The 18199-nt window shown below is 40.2% G+C and overlaps 2 protein-coding genes across 2 annotated transcripts in view; one reads left to right on the plus strand and one right to left on the minus strand.

Moving 5' to 3' along the window:
- Nucleotides 1–7173, plus strand: part of LOC139465836 (low-density lipoprotein receptor-related protein 2-like) — a 91079-nt gene extending 83906 nt beyond the window's left edge. The window contains exons 75-81 of the mRNA XM_071247773.1: nucleotides 516–695; nucleotides 985–1107; nucleotides 1444–1548; nucleotides 1677–1736; nucleotides 2038–2125; nucleotides 2681–2828; nucleotides 3910–7173. Of these exons, the coding sequence (XP_071103874.1) occupies nucleotides 516–695; nucleotides 985–1107; nucleotides 1444–1548; nucleotides 1677–1736; nucleotides 2038–2125; nucleotides 2681–2828; nucleotides 3910–4191 (986 nt within the window). The 3' untranslated portion in view covers nucleotides 4192–7173. The remainder of the gene's footprint in view (nucleotides 1–515; nucleotides 696–984; nucleotides 1108–1443; nucleotides 1549–1676; nucleotides 1737–2037; nucleotides 2126–2680; nucleotides 2829–3909) is intronic.
- A 1352-nt stretch (nucleotides 7174–8525) lies between these two features.
- LOC139465835 (uncharacterized protein C7orf57 homolog) lies at nucleotides 8526–18008 on the minus strand. The gene is made up of 7 exons (XM_071247772.1): nucleotides 17890–18008; nucleotides 16473–16655; nucleotides 13429–13546; nucleotides 12555–12863; nucleotides 11367–11549; nucleotides 11125–11223; nucleotides 8526–9263 (listed from the first exon to the last, which is right to left on the minus strand). The coding sequence occupies exons 1-7, from the start codon at nucleotides 17918–17920 to the stop codon at nucleotides 9182–9184; spliced, it is 1005 nt and encodes a 334-aa protein (XP_071103873.1). The 5' UTR covers nucleotides 17921–18008; the 3' UTR covers nucleotides 8526–9181.
- Between the last annotated feature and the right edge of the window lie 191 nt (nucleotides 18009–18199).

The following is an 18199-nucleotide window of genomic DNA, read 5'->3' on the forward strand; positions in this document are numbered from 1 at the left end:
GTGAGTAGATGTTTACGCAACAAACCTTATCATGACAGGGGTTACCAGAAATCGGCTTTAATCATTGTTCCCATGTGGGGAATCAACCCCGGGTCTTCTGTTTCACTGTTTGGTCAGGGTTACAGCATTCAAGGCCTCAGTGAAGCTTTCAAAAGGTTTTATGGTAGACATGTGGAGGACATTTCCAAATTTGAGGCATCAGTGACAGAATTTAAGCACAATGTAATTCCCTATTTTGACTTGTAACCGCTGAACAATTGACTTGCCTTTCCATGTATTTGTGGTGGTGCCAGGTGGGACAGGATACGCTCAACTTTTTGCGAACACCTAGTATCATCACCATTTGATAGTGATTCATAAACACGTGGTCATGATATAGTCGGAATCATACAATCAGCTCTGATTTTAGCCGAGAATTCTGATGAGTATGGAAAGCTTTTGGTACTTTTATTTAACAACTTGACTAGTCCATCCCACACTGTGGTTAATTTCATTTGGAATTTGCTTATTTTCAGATCTGTTGAATCCAGTGAGCCTGGACGTGTTTGAAGGTCGCCTGTTTGTTGTGGTTCAGCAGTCAGGACAGATCATCTCCATGAACAAGCTGGGCCTAGGGGATAACAGGACCCTCCAGACAGGCCTTGTGCTACCAACAGGCATCAAGATATACCACTACAACAGATATGATCTCACGAGTACGGTCTTACACCAGACATGTATTTCATCTTGTATTCAGAGAGTGAATCTACCGCTCCACGTTAAAACTTGTTATCCATGTAACCTTATTTTCTTGCCTCAGCAATTTTAATTTAGGTTTTCTTATCTATGTAATTCCACAGAACTTCACTTGGGAGTTCCTTGTAGATGCTGAAGCGAAGCGTTCCTTGTACGACACGATCTGTGTATGTTGATCAGCCACGTTGACAATGAAACAATTACGATTCATGACCATGAGATTGAGGGGATTGTATTTTTATCTTCTAGTTAAGAACGCTTGTGCAAAAGCCACGTGCAGCCACCTGTGTCTCCCCGTGCCAAGCGGATTCCGATGTGCCTGTCCTGACGGCACCAGCTTTGCTGATCCAAGTGAAACAATTTGTGATGCAGGTACGAAATGTAGCTTTTTTTCACCGTTTTCTCTACTGTAAGGCACAAACACAATTACATTAAACGTTGACGTTCCTTAGCTGTACCACGATCCGATTATCGTGAATCTCCAAGATTAACTCCGATTATGATCTTTGATCTGTCCTCGGCATGATCGTTAGCTTCATCAAAGTTTCACTTCCTGTTTTAAACCAACGAGAACTTATGTGATATTCCTCAAATACCGTACTCACACACCTATAATCCCACATCTAAACATTGTTTTGCTCCCAACGTTTGTTTGTGATGTGTGACTCAAATTCTGCGTAACCTATTTATTTCCACTGCTTCTTTCAGCGAAAGAAGTCGAGATCCCTATACCCGAGGGCTGCAAGTGTCGGAACGGTGGAGCCTGTGTCAAAGTGGCTGACAACGATACCTACAACTGTGACTGTATAGCAGGTAAACAACGACCACTGAACCCAATACGTAACTCTATCCAAGATGAATTTCGGTATTGACAGATACATGCAATGTCAAAATGAGACTAACACCATTTGTTCACTACAATTGCAATACATATTTTTCAGGGTTTTATGGACAATATTGTGAAAATATACAGCCACAACACCTTTCCCAGGATGATACAAGTACGTATACTCTACAAACTATTCGATATAACAGAATTCAAAGGGACCTTCACCATTAACAAGTTATATCCAAAGTTAGTTATGGTACGCAGTCACGTTTAGTGATGTTCCAAAGGGTACTGATACCTAGTTTGAGGTTTTTACTAAGGTGTTTAAGAAACGCCATTATCTAAAAGTTATTATGTAAAAAGGAACAGTTTCCTAGTACCATCTGACTTTGTTACATCCAGCGGTGTTTGGATCTGAAAAGCGACTATTCAGAAGAGATACAAGATATCATGTTTGTCACGTGTTGTTTCAGGTACAGCTGCCATTGTGGTGCCGATAGTGCTGGTGACCATCATCATCGTCCTCGTCGTCGTCATACTATTGGTAGTACGGAGGAGAGGGTAGGTTTATGAAAAACAGTATCTGCTTGCATTCATTGCTGCAGAGAACGTTGCAGTTGTCGGACGCATCCTACAAGAGATACTACTGGAAACGTTAACAAGTACTCCAATGTGTCTTGCGAGCTGATCAATGATATAGGTTTTATTGCCCATTTGGTTAGAAATGACCGACTTCATAACAATCGTATGTCCAAATATCACTTTACCTTCACCAGTGTATTGTTAACGTCATTGGGGCGGCATTGTTGGCGAAATTCGAATCTTATTTTAACGTAAGGTCGGAATAATGTCACACTAGAAACGATTTCATAGCTGAAGATTAACGTCATTCGAAAATATGGTTTTCAAATATAGCGGTCGTGATCTGTGCATATTGTCTAAGGGGAGACAGTATGACACACATGCTCGTATGTTAATATCTATATACGGGATATACTATTCCAACTACAAATTTGAAATATGTTAAATAAAACTCTATACCCACGATTCCATTATTTAAATATCGTTAATGACATATTCCAGATGGAACTAGATATCAATCAATCTTTGTTTCAGATATGGTTTTAACTTTAAAAAGATCCTATCAAAGACCCCCTCATCCGACCCTGAGAACAAGCCCCAGGGCGTGGTGTCCTACCACGACGGGAAGCTCGGCATGCCGGGAATAACATACGACCTCCCCGGGGCCACAGGCTTGAATGCTGTAAGTAGCCACAAACTGGGTCCTCTTGGGAATTCAGGGGCACAATATCCCATGCTTGTCGGAAGAAGCTACCAAAATGATTGGGTGGTAACACTGTATGACCTGATTGTGTGTTAGTTTACCCCGTCCGCGTGGATCGTTGTTCATACTTTCGATTATTAACAGATTACTGGATATCAGCTGGAATATCACTACAAGGGACATGTTTACATATTTAATTGTTTCTGTTTTATTACAGCAATAATCCTGAATGTAAGAGTTTTGCTTGGTTGGTTGGTTTGTTGTTAAACGCCACACTCAGCATTACTCCAGCTACAGTAGAACGCGGATATAACGAACACGGATAGAAGGAACAGACGGATACAACGAACTGTTAAAACATCCCCGATTTATCTCCAATATATTATCATATAAACTTTACGTACATAACGAACTCTCTACAGCGAACTAACGGATATAGCGAACTGATATCTGATCACCGACACGCCCATCTACCTCTTATTAGTGACATGTATAGCGAACTGAGAAATCTCACTCAGTGTGTCACTGACAATTTGCTGTACGCAATCAGACGCGAATCAACACAATTACTGGTGACGATTCAACCTCGTTAAACTTGCATTATGTTTATCTTAATTCTGATCAAATAAGAACAATTTCGTCCGACCATTGCATTAAAATGTTGGTACTTTTTAACTGAATCACCAGTAGATGCGGGAGGAAACGTGTATAAACGTGTATGTGTATTGTATTTTGTTTTAGCCAAGATGGCGGACGTTTCCGAGCGAAAACGTATATAAGGAACAACGAATATAACGAACTGATTTCTCCGGTCCCTTGTAGTTCGTTATATCCATGTTCTACTGTATATGACGCCGGCCTGTAAATAATCGAATCTTGACCAGACAATACGGTGATTGGCATAATCGGAATACGATGACATGCATGACTCGCAGAGTCTCACCACCCGAACCATTTAGTCGCCTTTTTTCTTCAAGCATGGATTCATGAAAACCATTTCTCACCTAGATGTTCAATGGTATTATATATTTTTTAAGCTGATGTCATTTATTTTTAACAGGAGTCGTCGACAGACCCCGTTGCAAGTATAAACGACCCTACCTCTCCGACCAACTTTTGTAACCCCATGTATGACAGTCTACACGTCCAGGAGACGATATCCATACCCCATTCATCTCATGAACCACCAAAACAAGCATCGGATGTGATTGACGCCTTCCATTCGGACAAAAAACATTATAACGGAAGTGCTGACATCCGGCCCCCTCCCCGGGCATTAGACCCGACGGAAGACGTGGAACATGACACGGCTGGGCTTGTTACCCAGGGAGACCTAGAGTGACCCCGACCCCTAGGCAGATAGACAGAGGTACTGTTGAGAAACTGCACATCTTCTGCCAAGATATGTCTTCCAAGGAACATGGAGGAGATATGGAGATTTGAACTGGCATGTCTAGGAGTGAGTGAGTGAGTGTGTTAATTTCAGCCATGTAAGGACGTGAACTGATTACACATTCATAACATCAGGCACAGTCAGACAGTGGTGTAAATATCAGATTAAATATACTACTCAAAAGAAGTTAAGGCATACCCGATTCTTTCACAGTATTATAGTTAATCTGTCATGTCAGATGGGGTTTATTGTGGTTTGAAACCTCTGATTGACCAATCAAAATCGATTATTTTCCACATTCATGGTAGAAGAATGGACCTTACGTTTGCAGTGCCTCGGCAATTGTTTTCAGCATTGTAACGTTTTGATAACGTTTGTAATTGTTTGGACAAATCCAGCGTTGAAGTGTTTGACAAATTAACCATAGTAATATGAAAGAATCGGGTGTTCTGTAACGTTTTTGAGTGGTATATGTTCCAAGATAGATGAAGGCATTTTAACATGTGCGTCTTGAAAGGATCATGTTTCAAAATAGACTTAGTCTCTTCTTGATTGTAATAACAGAATAACTTTGTATATACACTAGTTGTGCGATGTGTCTATGATTGTGATTGCTGTGATTAGGGAGTTGTATGTTCCAATCTTGTGGGTGCCTTGAAATGTCAGAATGCTAGTTCTATGAACACTAGAGAAGCTGCATAATGATGTAGAATGGCGTCTGAGACTCCATAAAAGATATATGAAGTCACTGAATGTTGTGCTGGACTGTAGCATTATGTTTAAGATTAATGTTGAGATTTCATGATAGTTATCACCGTGCCAGACGTAACGAATAGTGAAGGGTTAGACTGTATATACATACCCCGATCCTAATCCCAGAAATAGAAGTGACCATAGGCGGATCCAGAAGGGGGAAAGGGGCCCAGCCCCCACCCCCACCCTTTTATTTTTTGAAAACCAAATGTAGTATGTTGTTGGCATAAAAAATATCAGAGAGAGACTTTGATATTCTGGCCCCTCCCTTTTAACAATGCTGAATCCGCCCTTGGTTACCCTATGAAAAGTACATGGTGTTCGAGGGCATCAATTATGTTGTCTCAACGTGAAAGACATCCATGTGGACATGGCAATGTACATCTATGCAACATAGTAACGAATCTGACTTTGATTTGACAACTGCTGAAGTCCTATCTGACATGTCTGTATGGAGATTAGGCTTTACAAGGTGCTTTTAATTTGACACATTTCAATGTTATGATTGGCTACTTCATATTGCCTAATAGTATGTCACCATGTGCCTCTGACTGCATAATTCCAATATCCATTCTTCTCCATGGCCCTATCACATTTGCATAACCGTATCATGACAGCATATATAAACCATGACATCATGTGTGCTACATCGTTGTCTTAACCACGTGGATGATACAAGATTTGTTGACCTTCAAAATGGAGGGTTTCCAGTTTGCCATTTTTATCAAAATTATAAATAAGACTGTGAGGTTTAATCCTTTCAATATTTAAGAACATGATTATTTTTTTGAGATGAACTATTAAACATTTGCAATGTTTCACAGACATGATATTAATCATTAATGGTCAGTTATAGATTTCCATTGCAGCCTACATCGCAGAAAGACCCTTGTTGCATGCTCAACACAGACCAAATTGTAACAAGTGCTCTGTGACAAATAACCAAACCCAAATCATGAACTGGTGTGATTGAAGTTGGTTTATGATTGTTTAAACTGTAGATCAGTTATAGTCAGTGTGGCAGCTTGATGTGGGAGGACAGCGATAAGTGATGCAGGTGTCAGGGGTCGCCATCCAGTTTGATGACAACACCTGACATGACACATTTGTAACCATCTCTTGTGGTTGTGTGGTCAACATTTACATTTATGTCAGGACGTCAAACATCTGTTCCACAAAGCGATCGTAGGGCTACGACTATGGTAAGCCTATGCTAAAGAGTGGGAGTTACGATCATCTTAGCGCTACGTTTGCTTTGTGGAACGGGGCCCAGGGGTTTTTCTTGTCCATGTGGCTAAATCTCAAAACGCTCTATGTGTGTGACCACATTGTCTGACAGTAGGTTAGATGGGTCATGTAATGAGTGAGTGAGTGAGTTTTAACCTTACTCCAGTTATATCACTGCGTGTCAGTGATGCAGGTCTCAGACGTTTACCACTTCGGTGAAACCCACAAGCACAGATATGGTGCTGACAAACCTAGAAACATAATCGGGGCGGCCCGGGATTCAAACCCACAATCCTTGGTTTCTGGCGTGCCCAAAGGACGCAACTATGCACAGCGAATTGCGGTGCCTTAGACAAATGAGCCATGCGTGCCCCCGGTCATGTAATGAGAGACCAAAAAATCTCATAATACTTTCTCTCACACATCCATCCACCAGTAACCTGCAACATCGCCATTTCTCTTGCCAAAAGGATAGTGATCTTAGAAAGCTCCTCAAGTGAACATTATCATCATGAGATTGTAACTGGCTATAACATTGGTATCATGTTTGTAAGAAATGTTAATAACTTTCACTGATTTATTCAGTGCTGTAGGACCTGGTACCATCGTACCTATGAAGTGAGGGTGTTTGTTGTACCCTCTTTACCACTTTGTATCATGTACCACCCACAACAATCTCCAGATATCATGGGAGTTTGTAAGCTGCATTATTTGCTATTCATCATGTTTTCTGAATTAACAAAGTTTCATTGAGAAGATGTCTTCCAAAAAATAATGCCAATGCAATTTCTACATGTATGTATTTCCTTGTATGTATACGAACTTGTAAAATATGTTGACTTGTATAGCCAGAGATTTTGTTGTATTTTTACATGCATAAAGGTTCACAAGAAATATGTCCACTGAATACATTTCTGATGAGTGTTATTTCAGGGTATGATATAAATAATGTCCATGACTGTAAATAATTGTTTTAAGTGTTGGAATAAATATATACCAGCAGCTTGTTTTGTGTCCTTTGTTTTACCTTATTTGATCAACAGGCCACACTTAATGGAATACTTTTGCTGTCTTCATTGTTTTGGTATTTTCTCATTGACAAAGTATATATTTTCGCCATCAATACAATACCATGCATTTTCAGGTCCATTTTCAATCTTCAGGGGGCTTTGGCTTTTCAAGAATATTTCTTTTGATCTTTTCAACACATGTCATCATATCCCAAATGCGTGGATTGATGCTCATGATATCAATCAATGGATTGTCTTGTCCAGACTTTATTTACAGATCGCTGTCATAAAGGTGTAATATTGCTGAGTGCAGCGTTAAACAACAAAGAAACATATACAGTTTTCTTCATGGACATTTCTTTTTATCTAACAATTTTCTTGTTTTTATATATCATGAAAGAAAATCCTTCCTGAGCTGATAATACAGTCAAGTCTTGTTAAACCGACAATTGGTTATGTATATTGAAAAATGGCAAATCTAAAAGGGTTAGTCTCTTAGACATGGTTTATTTTCTTTCTTCAAATCCTTCAACAATTTTGCAAACCACATTGAAAGATATTGCAGAGACCAAGGTTGTTGCCTGTTGAATCAGCCATTTAATTGTGGCAAAAGAAAGTATACACTCGTGTTTGATGGTGGCTAAATACGAAACAAACAAGAAATGGTTATTTGATGGTGGTGGATCTGAGAGGGTATCATAGGCGATAATTAGGTTACCTGTAGATTTAACTGCGCTGAATTGAATTTGGAAATGAATGTGCAGATCTCTGTTGTCTTCTAAACTTGAAATACATTTTCTTTGTAGATTTCTGTCGTGTTTTCTGCTCAATATGTATTGCCACACATACTTTGACTATTGTAGTAACAGCATCTTCCCATTTTGTAGCCTATTATTGTACATATAATTATTTAAATATGCCTACTGAAAATGACTGTAAAGAAGTACTATTCTAAAAAAATATTAGCTTCTGCGGTGATGTGGCCGATAATTCAGCTGTTTCAATCAGAGGGGGTTTGTTGTGGTTTGAAACCTCTGATTGACCAATCAAACTTCATGGTAGAATGGACCTTACGTTTGCAGTGCCTTGGCAACTGTTTCAGCATTGTAAAGTTTTTGATAATGTTGGTAATTGTTTGGACAAATCCAATGCTGAAGTGCATTCTTTATTTGCAATGTTGAATCATCCAGCATCTGCACATACAGAAACAATCACAGATACTGAAGCTGTAGTTCACATGTTCAGGAGCCACTGGCAGAGGTAAAACACAGGATGTTTGGGTATCAGTTTATTTTTGGCAATAAAAATTAAACAGACATTCATTTATATCACAGTAAAAAAACCTGGTTAACCACAATACAAAAATAGCAATTTACCTGCTTTGACTACAATCATAATGCTGTATCGCCCAGGAAAAGGATGTCTAGGTTTTGACTGGAATGTAAAAAAAGTTGTTTTTTAACCTTTGAGTTATCTATCTCGTTATGAAAAAACATGGTCAAGTTCAGGAATAAAGCATTAATAATATTTAACAAGAGATCTAAAAAAAATTGTTAATAATTTTAAAAAAATAAAAAAATTCAACTGTTCGTTCTGGCAAATTGTGTTTGTAAATAGAGGTAAATATTGTGGAAGTGATAAAAATGATATTAAGATATAAAACAACAAAATGCATCAAAACATTTCTTGTGTTGCTCTGTGGCATCTTCTTGTTGCTATGGTAACCAGGAGAAACAAAAGCACCATCAGTGTACACAGTGAGTAATGAACTGAACAATTGAACAAACGTACACTCAATGGGCATCAAGTATCCCTTTCTGAAAGAACCTTGAGTCCTGGAAGCACTGTCCCATGTACACTTTCTGATGAAATATACTGTATGGCATGAAATATCTACATATTTTAACATATACGTAGATACTTAAAATGGACTGAAGTCAGAATTTGTCTTATTTTTGTTCGCTTGCAGCCAGGCTCCTCTGTGTGTCTGGTTTCTGGTGCGTGTCAATGCGAGCTGGAACGTTCTTGAACCTGAAAAACAATATCACCTTTTATTGTTTAAGTATCAGCGTGAAAGCCCTATCTATCTGTAAGACAAATTCTGTTTATAATGGATGATGAATGAACTATTCTTTATCTCATAAAGCTTGCTGGCATTTGTGGTCCAGTAACTGACACAGGCTCATCAGGCCTGTCCTGAAATCTCTTCACTGGCTAAAAAGTTCAGGAGAGGACACAGTTCAAAATCCTACCTCTAATATACCAGTCACAAGTTCTTTCATCTATATCTTCAAGTTCTCACTTCCATGTATCAACCTTACAGTACCTTTCTAGAAGTATTACAAAGACATTTGGTGCCAAATCTTGTTAAGCTTCGAGTACTTCGTTTGAGCAGGAAAATTATGCAAAAACAACTTGCAGTAAATAATTTTGTGGCATGGACAGAAAGAATGGTCAACTTATTTACATGTAAGTGGATGTCTAAACAATGTTACTCACGAAAATGTAATAATACAAACTACTAAATCAACAAAGTTGGGACTTAAGACAGTTATAATACAACTACATCGGGTTATGTGGCAGTAGAGACTGTAGTGAGTATATTACTTGTCTCTGTCAGTGGCAGCAAATGACTGAAATACTTGTAAAATATTGTGTGCTGTAGTCCCCAGATAATAACGGGAAGTGTGATTAAGAGTTACCTCCCTTGCCTGTAGACAAATAGGACAGATATGAAAATTTGAGAAGTTTCGAGATGGGACAGCTTCTAGAAGGCTGACTTAACCTTTATAGAGCAACATGAAGACGAATTAAGGCCTAATACAACCTGACTTACGCCTTATTTACTTGTTCACAATATAGCTGAAATAATGCTGATGCAATGTTAAACATGAGGAGGAATTGGATATTCCAAAGACCTGGGTTTGATGCCCGACATGGGTACAATGTGCAAGGCCGTAGTTAACTTTTTTTGACAGGGGGGGCAAATATTTGTACAAGTATCACTTGTCCCCAACTTGATTCAAATAAAACTGTTTTCTATAAAAAAATCCAGGGTGGGCAACTGCGTAAAAGCGCGCGTAAAATCATACTCACTCACTCACTATTCAAAATACTTTAAAAAGCATAGTCTGGAATTGAAGTGGCCAGTTTGAAACTGGTACCACAAAGCTTAAGAAAGCTGCTTTCTTAGTTGCTAACGTTGACTTCCTGTTAGTCATTTCATTGGTCAGTCATAGTTTGCGAAAGGCTGTTCAGACATGACCTGTAACGGGATGTCCTCGAGATAGCAAGAACTTGTATCCGATTTGAATGAGATTGAGGTAATCTAACTTGATTAATCATATTTTCTTTATTTAAAAAATTAATTGTTTATTGTTCAGCAAGCTTTTTCTGCAGCCGTTTTAAAATGCAGCTACCAGCCTACTCATCTCGCATCAAAACACGGGGCTGTGTACTCGCGAGCAGATGACCACAGATTACACTGATCACTGTGTCGGATTAACAAGACTGATTAATGAGTGATTTCGGCAATTCTTTGCAAATTAGGTCTGTCAGAGTCGGAGTGTGAGACTGTCGGATTAACAGGTCTAAATAGCACTGATTTAATATGTTCCCATCATTAGTGTCGGATAAAGCCGACTGTTGGATTAACAAGTGTCCGATTGACGAGACTTGACTGTACATGGGATGTATACTTCACACAATCAACTAACTTACAACTTACTTATTGCAGACATTAACTACAACCACTGAAATATCAATACCCACAACTACTTACAACTGTTTTCAGAAGCCAAGTTATACCGAAAGTATTGCTTAGGAAGCCAGAAATCAATTCTTGAACATTCCTTGAATAGACTTTGCTCAAATGTCATAAGAAAGTACTTACTTTGTAAGTTTGAATGGTTCTTTTTCCTCTGCGCTGTTGCGTCTGTGTGCTGTGCGGTCGGTAATCTTGTCAGTAAGAATATCTACTGTGCGATCTCTCCTGAAAAATATACACAATGATAATGCCAAAGAAGTAGAAAATTTCAAGAAAATTTAATATTTGTGGGTGTTATTGAGTAATATTAAAACTTCCCCAACATTTCTGTTGCTATGCACAGAATTACACGTGTCAAAGATCCATACCTGGTTCGAGTTCTCCCGGCTGACTTGTGGAAAGTATCTCTATACTCAGACTTGAGACTGCCATCTGCCACCTTGTGCTTGTCCTGCTTCTCGTGAAGGTCCTTCATCTTGCCATGCCATTCCTTGTCATAGGCATACGACAGAAGTTTGTCCATCGCAGGCCGCTCAACTTTAGCTTCAGACCTGTGTTCAAAGATGTCCACAGACTGTCAGCCACCATCAGCCTCTCAGGATACATTCTAACCATATATTCCATGTTTTACATTTAACATTTTTTAAGTAAAGGACCTAGGCGAATCCAGAGGCAGGTTCCAGGGGGTCCGGACCCTCCACCCCCACCACTTTTGAAAAACAAATGTAGTATGTTGTGTACCATGCAAACTGTTGTCACATACATGTCGCCACTATATGGCTGAAATAATGCTGATGTGACAATTAATTTTAACTAATGATTGTGCCAACAACTGTTCCAGAAATTCTGCAAGCTTGTGAGATGACAAGATACCGTAAATTTTGAAATTAATGCGAGCATGAATTAAATGCGAGTGGACTTAATTAACTTCGCATTTATGTCTTTAACATGACTGTCAACAATAAGACGGCCTCACTGCTCAATTTGGATAGTGGAAATGACAAATTGAATATAAACACAAACACGGTTTATTGAGCAGCAGTTGTAACAAGTACATAACAATGTCATTCAAAGAATAGGAATTACACAATGGGCATCCGGAGAGCTATCACTGGGTCAAGAGTTCTATCAAGAGTTCTGTCAAGCTTGTTGACACCTTCTCCGCATACCAATCAGTGAACTGTTGTTGGTTTAATTATATTTATTGCCTTTGAACTTCCTTAATGCCAGTCAACAGAGTAAACATAGCAACAGTGTGTTGCTTTTAGGAAAACATTGTTTAATATTTTTTACGGAAGTGCTATTTGCTATTGCTATTTGCTGTTTGCTGGTGCTATTTGCTGCTTGATTGGATGAGGGTAAATTTAGATTAAGGTAAGGAAATGCATCATTCCACTGGGGATGGGGTGCGGGGAGACGCATTGATATTGAGTCACATTTTTGGCTAGGGGTCAGTAGTCGTGTTAATTTGGAGATGCATTAATTTCCAGATTTACAGTAAAGCAGGCACATGATTGTAATCATGAACTAAAATATCCATATTGAGATAAACTTACGACTGTGCAGATTTGGGTTTGGGTTTGTCCCCTTGTGCGTTCCCGACAGCTCTCCGCCCCTGAGCGGCCTGCTTCTTGGCATGAGGTGGTTTGCTGTTCCGGATGCCGTACCCCGCTGGTATCTCTTCCGGTAGCTTGACTGTCTTGTCTTTGAGCGCCTGTCCCTCCCTCTGATAGGCTGTGGCTAGGTCGAATGCATAAGGCGCCCGCCTCTCCTTAAGACTGCTGATACTCTCTGGCTCAAAGTCTACACCAGCAGCTTTCTGAGAGTCGTGAACCATGTACTCTGGCAGCAGGAACTCCCAGTTGCTGGAATAAAACAAGATAAAAAAACAATTGAAATGATTTTGTTTGACTCCAACTTACTCAAAAATATAAGCCTTGAAAGCAAAGATTACCTTCCAACTTACTTAAAATTATATACCTTGAAAGCAAGGATTACCTTCCTACTTACTTAAATATATGAACCTTGAAATATTACCATCAAACTGACTTAAAATGTTTTTCCTGAAACACTTTCTTAATATCTGATGATTTTTCAATTCATACTCTCTTTTGGATATAATGTCACATTTGTCTATTTCACAAATATTTAGCCAATTTTGTTTGACTATTTAAACTCCATTTTGTTTCCTAACCACCTGATCTATTTTGCCTCTTACAACCAGCAAAGACTCCCAACAAGGAATGAGGAACAAAGCAGGGTGACTGCATGAGTGAGTGAGTGAGTGAGGTCTTATGTTGCTTTAAGCAATATTCCAGCAATATCACGGCTGGGGACACCAAACCCATGTCGGGTCTTCGGCGTGACGAGCGAACGCTCTAACAACTAGGCTACCCGACCGCCCCCACAGCAGGGTGATGCAACACATACGTTTCTTCCTTTTTAGCAGCATCCTCCACAGCATTGTCTTCCAGGTAGAACCAATCCACTCTCGGGTACCCCCGGGGCTTGCTGCTCTTGGGGGCACAACTATTAATCTCAAGGAGGTCTGTGGAGGAAACATACACCTTAACATCATTTCAGAATATAAATCACAGAATGGTATCATAGAAGTAATAATGTAAAACCATGGGCTACAGAATAATGGACATTTTAAAATTATTTTAAGTTTCACAAGTATCATGATTATAAAGCAATGACACATTCCCTACTACCATGCATAAAAATATCATCACACATTCATCCCCATCACAGTCATCCGCTTCCCTGACATGCACCCCGGACCCTGTCAAAAATACATCCACAACACCTGCACCCCAGACCCTGTCAAAAATACATCCACAACACCTGCATTCCACCCTGTCAAAAATACATCCACAACACCTGCATTCCACCCTGTCATGAATACATCCACAACACCTGCATCCCACCCTGTCATGAATACATCCACAACACCTGCATCCCACCCGTCATGAATACATCCACAACACCTGCATTCCACCCTGTCATGAATACATCCACAACACCTGCATCCCACCCTGTCATGAATACATCTACAACACCTGCATTCCACCCTGTCATGAATACCTCCACAACACCTGCATTCCACCCCATCATGAATGCATCAACAACACCTTCATTCCACCCTGTCATGAATACATTCATAACACCTGCATTCCACCCTGTCATGAATACCTCCACAACACCTGCATTCCACCCCGTCATGAATACATCCATAACACCTGCATCTCACCCCGTCATGAATACATCCATAACACCTGCATCTCACCCCTGTCATGAATACCTCCACAACACCTGTATCCCACCCTGTCATGAATACATCTACAACACCTGCATTCCACCCTGTCATGAATACATTCATAGCACCTGCATTCCACCCTGTCATGAATACATCCACAACACCTGAATCCCACCCTGTCATAAATTCATCCATAACAGCTGCATCACACCCCTGTTATGAATACATCTACAACACCTGCATACCACCCCTGTCATGAATGCATCAAGAACATCTGCATGTTGCATCCTATCCTAGTTATGAATACATCCACAACACCTGCATCCCACTCCTGTCATGAATACATCTACACCTGCATCTCACCCCTGTCATGAATACATCCACAACACCTGCATGTTGCATCCAACCCCTGTCATTAATACATCCACAACACCGGAATCCAACCCTGTCATGAATACATTCACAACACCTGCATGTTGCATCCCACCCCTGTCATTAATACATCCACAACACTGGAATCAAACCCTGTCATGAATACATCAACAACACCTGCATCCTACCCTGTCATGAATACCTCCACAACAACTGCATCCCACCCTGTCATCAATACATTCATAACACCTGCATTCCACCCTGTCATGAATACCTCCATAACACCTGCATCCCACCCTGTCATGAATACATCCACAACACCTGCATCCTACCCTGTCATGAATACATCCACAACACCTGCATCCCACCCGTCATGAATACATCTACAACACCTGCATACCACCCCTGTCATGAATGCATCAAGAACATCTGCATGTTGCATCCCACCCCTGTCATTAATACATCCACAACACCGGAATCCAACCCTGTCATGAATACATCAACAACACCTGCATCCTACCCGTCATTAATACATCTACAACACCTGCATCCAACACCTGTCATGAATACATCCACAACAGCTGCATCATACCCTGCAATGAATACATCCACAACACCTGCATCATACCCCTGTCATGAATACATCCACACCTGCATCCCATCCCTGTCATGAATACATCTACAACACCTGCACATTGCATCCTACCCATCATGAATACATCCACAACACCTGCATCCCACCCTGTCATGAATACATCTACAACACCTGCATTCCACCCTGTCATGAATACATTCATAGCACCTGCATTCCACCCTGTCATGAATACATCCACAACACCTGAATCCCACCCTGTCATAAATACATCCATAACAGCTGCATCACACCCCTGTTATAAATACATCTACAACACCTGCATACCACCCCTGTCATGAATGCATCAAGAACATCTGCATGTTGCATCCTATCCTAGTTATGAATACATCCACAACACCTGCATCCCACTCCTGTCATGAATACATCTACATCTGCATCTCACCCCTGTCATGAATACATCCACAACACCTGCATGTTGCATCCAACCCCTGTCATTAATACATCCACAACACCGGAATCCAACCCTGTCATGAATACATCAACAACACCTGCATCCTACCCTGTCATGAATACATCTACAACAACTGCATCCCACCCTGTCATCAATACATTCATAACACCTGCATTCCACCCTGTCATGAATACCTCCATAACACCTGCATCCCACCCTTTTTTATAAATACATCCACAACACCTGCATCCTACCCTGTCATGAATACATCCACAACACCTGCATCCCACCCGTCATGAATACATCTACAACACCTGCATACCACCCCTGTCATGAATGCATCAAGAACATCTGCATGTTGCATCCCACCCCTGTCATTAATACATCCACAACACCGGAATCCAACCCTGTCATGAATACATCAACAACACCTGCATCCTACCCGTCATTAATACATCTACAACACCTGCATCCAACACCTGTCATGAATACATCCACAACAGCTGCATCATACCCTGCAATGAATACATCCACAACACCTGCATCATACCCCTGTCATGAATACATCCACACCTGCATCCCATCCCTGTCATGAATACATCTACAACCTCTGCACATTGCATCCTACCCATCATGAATACATCCATAAAACCTGCATCCAACCCTTGTCATGAATACATCCACAACACCTGCATCCCACCCCTGTCATGAATACATCTACAACACCTGCATATTGTATTCAGCGATCATGAATACATCCACAACACGTTCATCATACCTGCATGCTGCACACCCACCTTTCCTGCCTCCTTGTTTTGCAAGTCTTATGTACTTTGTATCAGTGTCTTTGAAGTACATTTCACGTGGTTTATCATCAAACTCTGGTGGGAGATCACTGAGGCCTGGAATCTGGGAGGTTAAAGGAACTTCAACTGGCTCAGCATTAACCTTGCGTCTTTCTGGCGCATGATAAAACCAGCCTGAAATTACATGAACAGTATATGTATATATTTACATTTTACTTTTAGGCATGACTATTTTAACAGTGTGGTTGTAGCTCCATCAGTTAGCTTGTCAGGCCAACAATCTGAAGGTCCTGAGTTCCCCTGTTCACAAAAAATTAATTACTTGTGTCAGTGACAATGAGGGTAGAGATCATACAGATTTCTAGAGGAGCTCTGGCATTTCCGAGAGAGCTGTATCCCATGGCATGGAGTTGGAGCTATTTTCGTTGTTGATGGTAATAGAAATGGTCAAAAGTGTATAAACATACTTGATGACAACATTTGGCCTGTTATTGAATGTCATTTTCGTGATGAACGGTATCTACCAAGATGACAATGCCACGGTACATTGAGTGAGGGTTGTGCAGGACTATTAGGTACAAAATTATATTAAAGGCAAGGCATGGCCAGCTCCGAGTCCAGGCCTCAAAATAATTGAAACTGTTTGGTATCGCCTGAAAAGAGAACTTCAGACAATTGTTTATAGACTGAACTCAATTCAGGAATTGGAGGCTGAAGTCCCTGAGGTGTGGACATTTCTGCCTTGGAATTACATCCAGAATCTTTTTGAGTCAATTCCTCTCAGAGTTAGAAAGGTACTGACATGTATCTTTTTTGACATGGGAAAGATACATCACCAAGTATTAAGGTAAATTAGTGCAATTTTCAGAAATAGTTTTCTTTCCGAAATATCCAGTCGAGATTGCAAACTGGTGTCCATTTTGTTTCTACCTTCACTTTTGGCACTACACAGTCAATGAGTGCTGCTAGATTCTAGATCTTCATCAGTTGCAGAATGGTATGGTGCAGCTAGATCTTTATCAGTTGCAGAATGGTATGGTGCAGCTTGATCTTTATCGGTTGCAGCTTGGTATAGTGCAGCTAGATCTTTATCATTTGCAGAATGGTATGGTGCAGCTTGATCTTTATCGGTTGCAGCTTGGTATAGTGCAGCTATAGATCTTTATCAGTTGCAGCTTGGTGTCTGGTGAAATGCATGTACGTGGACTACCCATAAACATTGGTTACCACTTATGAAACATATGATTGATAGATTGCTTATAATCCCCCTCCCCCTCCCCCCATGTCAGATCATGTCACCTCGTCGTTACGTTAGCCTATCATTTAGTCACATCGGCACTCCCAGACACAAGCAAAGGCCTATCATGAAACTTCAAAACTTACTTTTTGACCCATCACATCAACTCACCACATTCATTGATTTTCTGGTTCATTGTCATCTTGAAATTGTAGATGCGTCTGTAAAACTGCGGATGTGACAAGTGAATTATTTACACTGGCATTGTTCAACAGCCATACTTGTATACATCCCCATAGTTACAGGTACCACGAGAATCAGCGAGACTTGATCGGAAACTATATGGTTCAAACAAATGATATCTGAATAAGTTTCAACAAAAAAACGTGATGTTTTTCTATAAAGTCAGAGCAGATTAAAAATGTTATTATTTTACAATTTTGTATTAAAATACTCTTGAGAAATAGATATATATGTATAT

Source organism: Haliotis cracherodii, unplaced genomic scaffold, assembly GCF_022045235.1.
Source record: "Haliotis cracherodii isolate W230 unplaced genomic scaffold, xgHalCrac1.p SCAF_18, whole genome shotgun sequence".
In the NCBI taxonomy this organism is placed as follows: Eukaryota; Metazoa; Mollusca; class Gastropoda; order Lepetellida; family Haliotidae; genus Haliotis; species Haliotis cracherodii.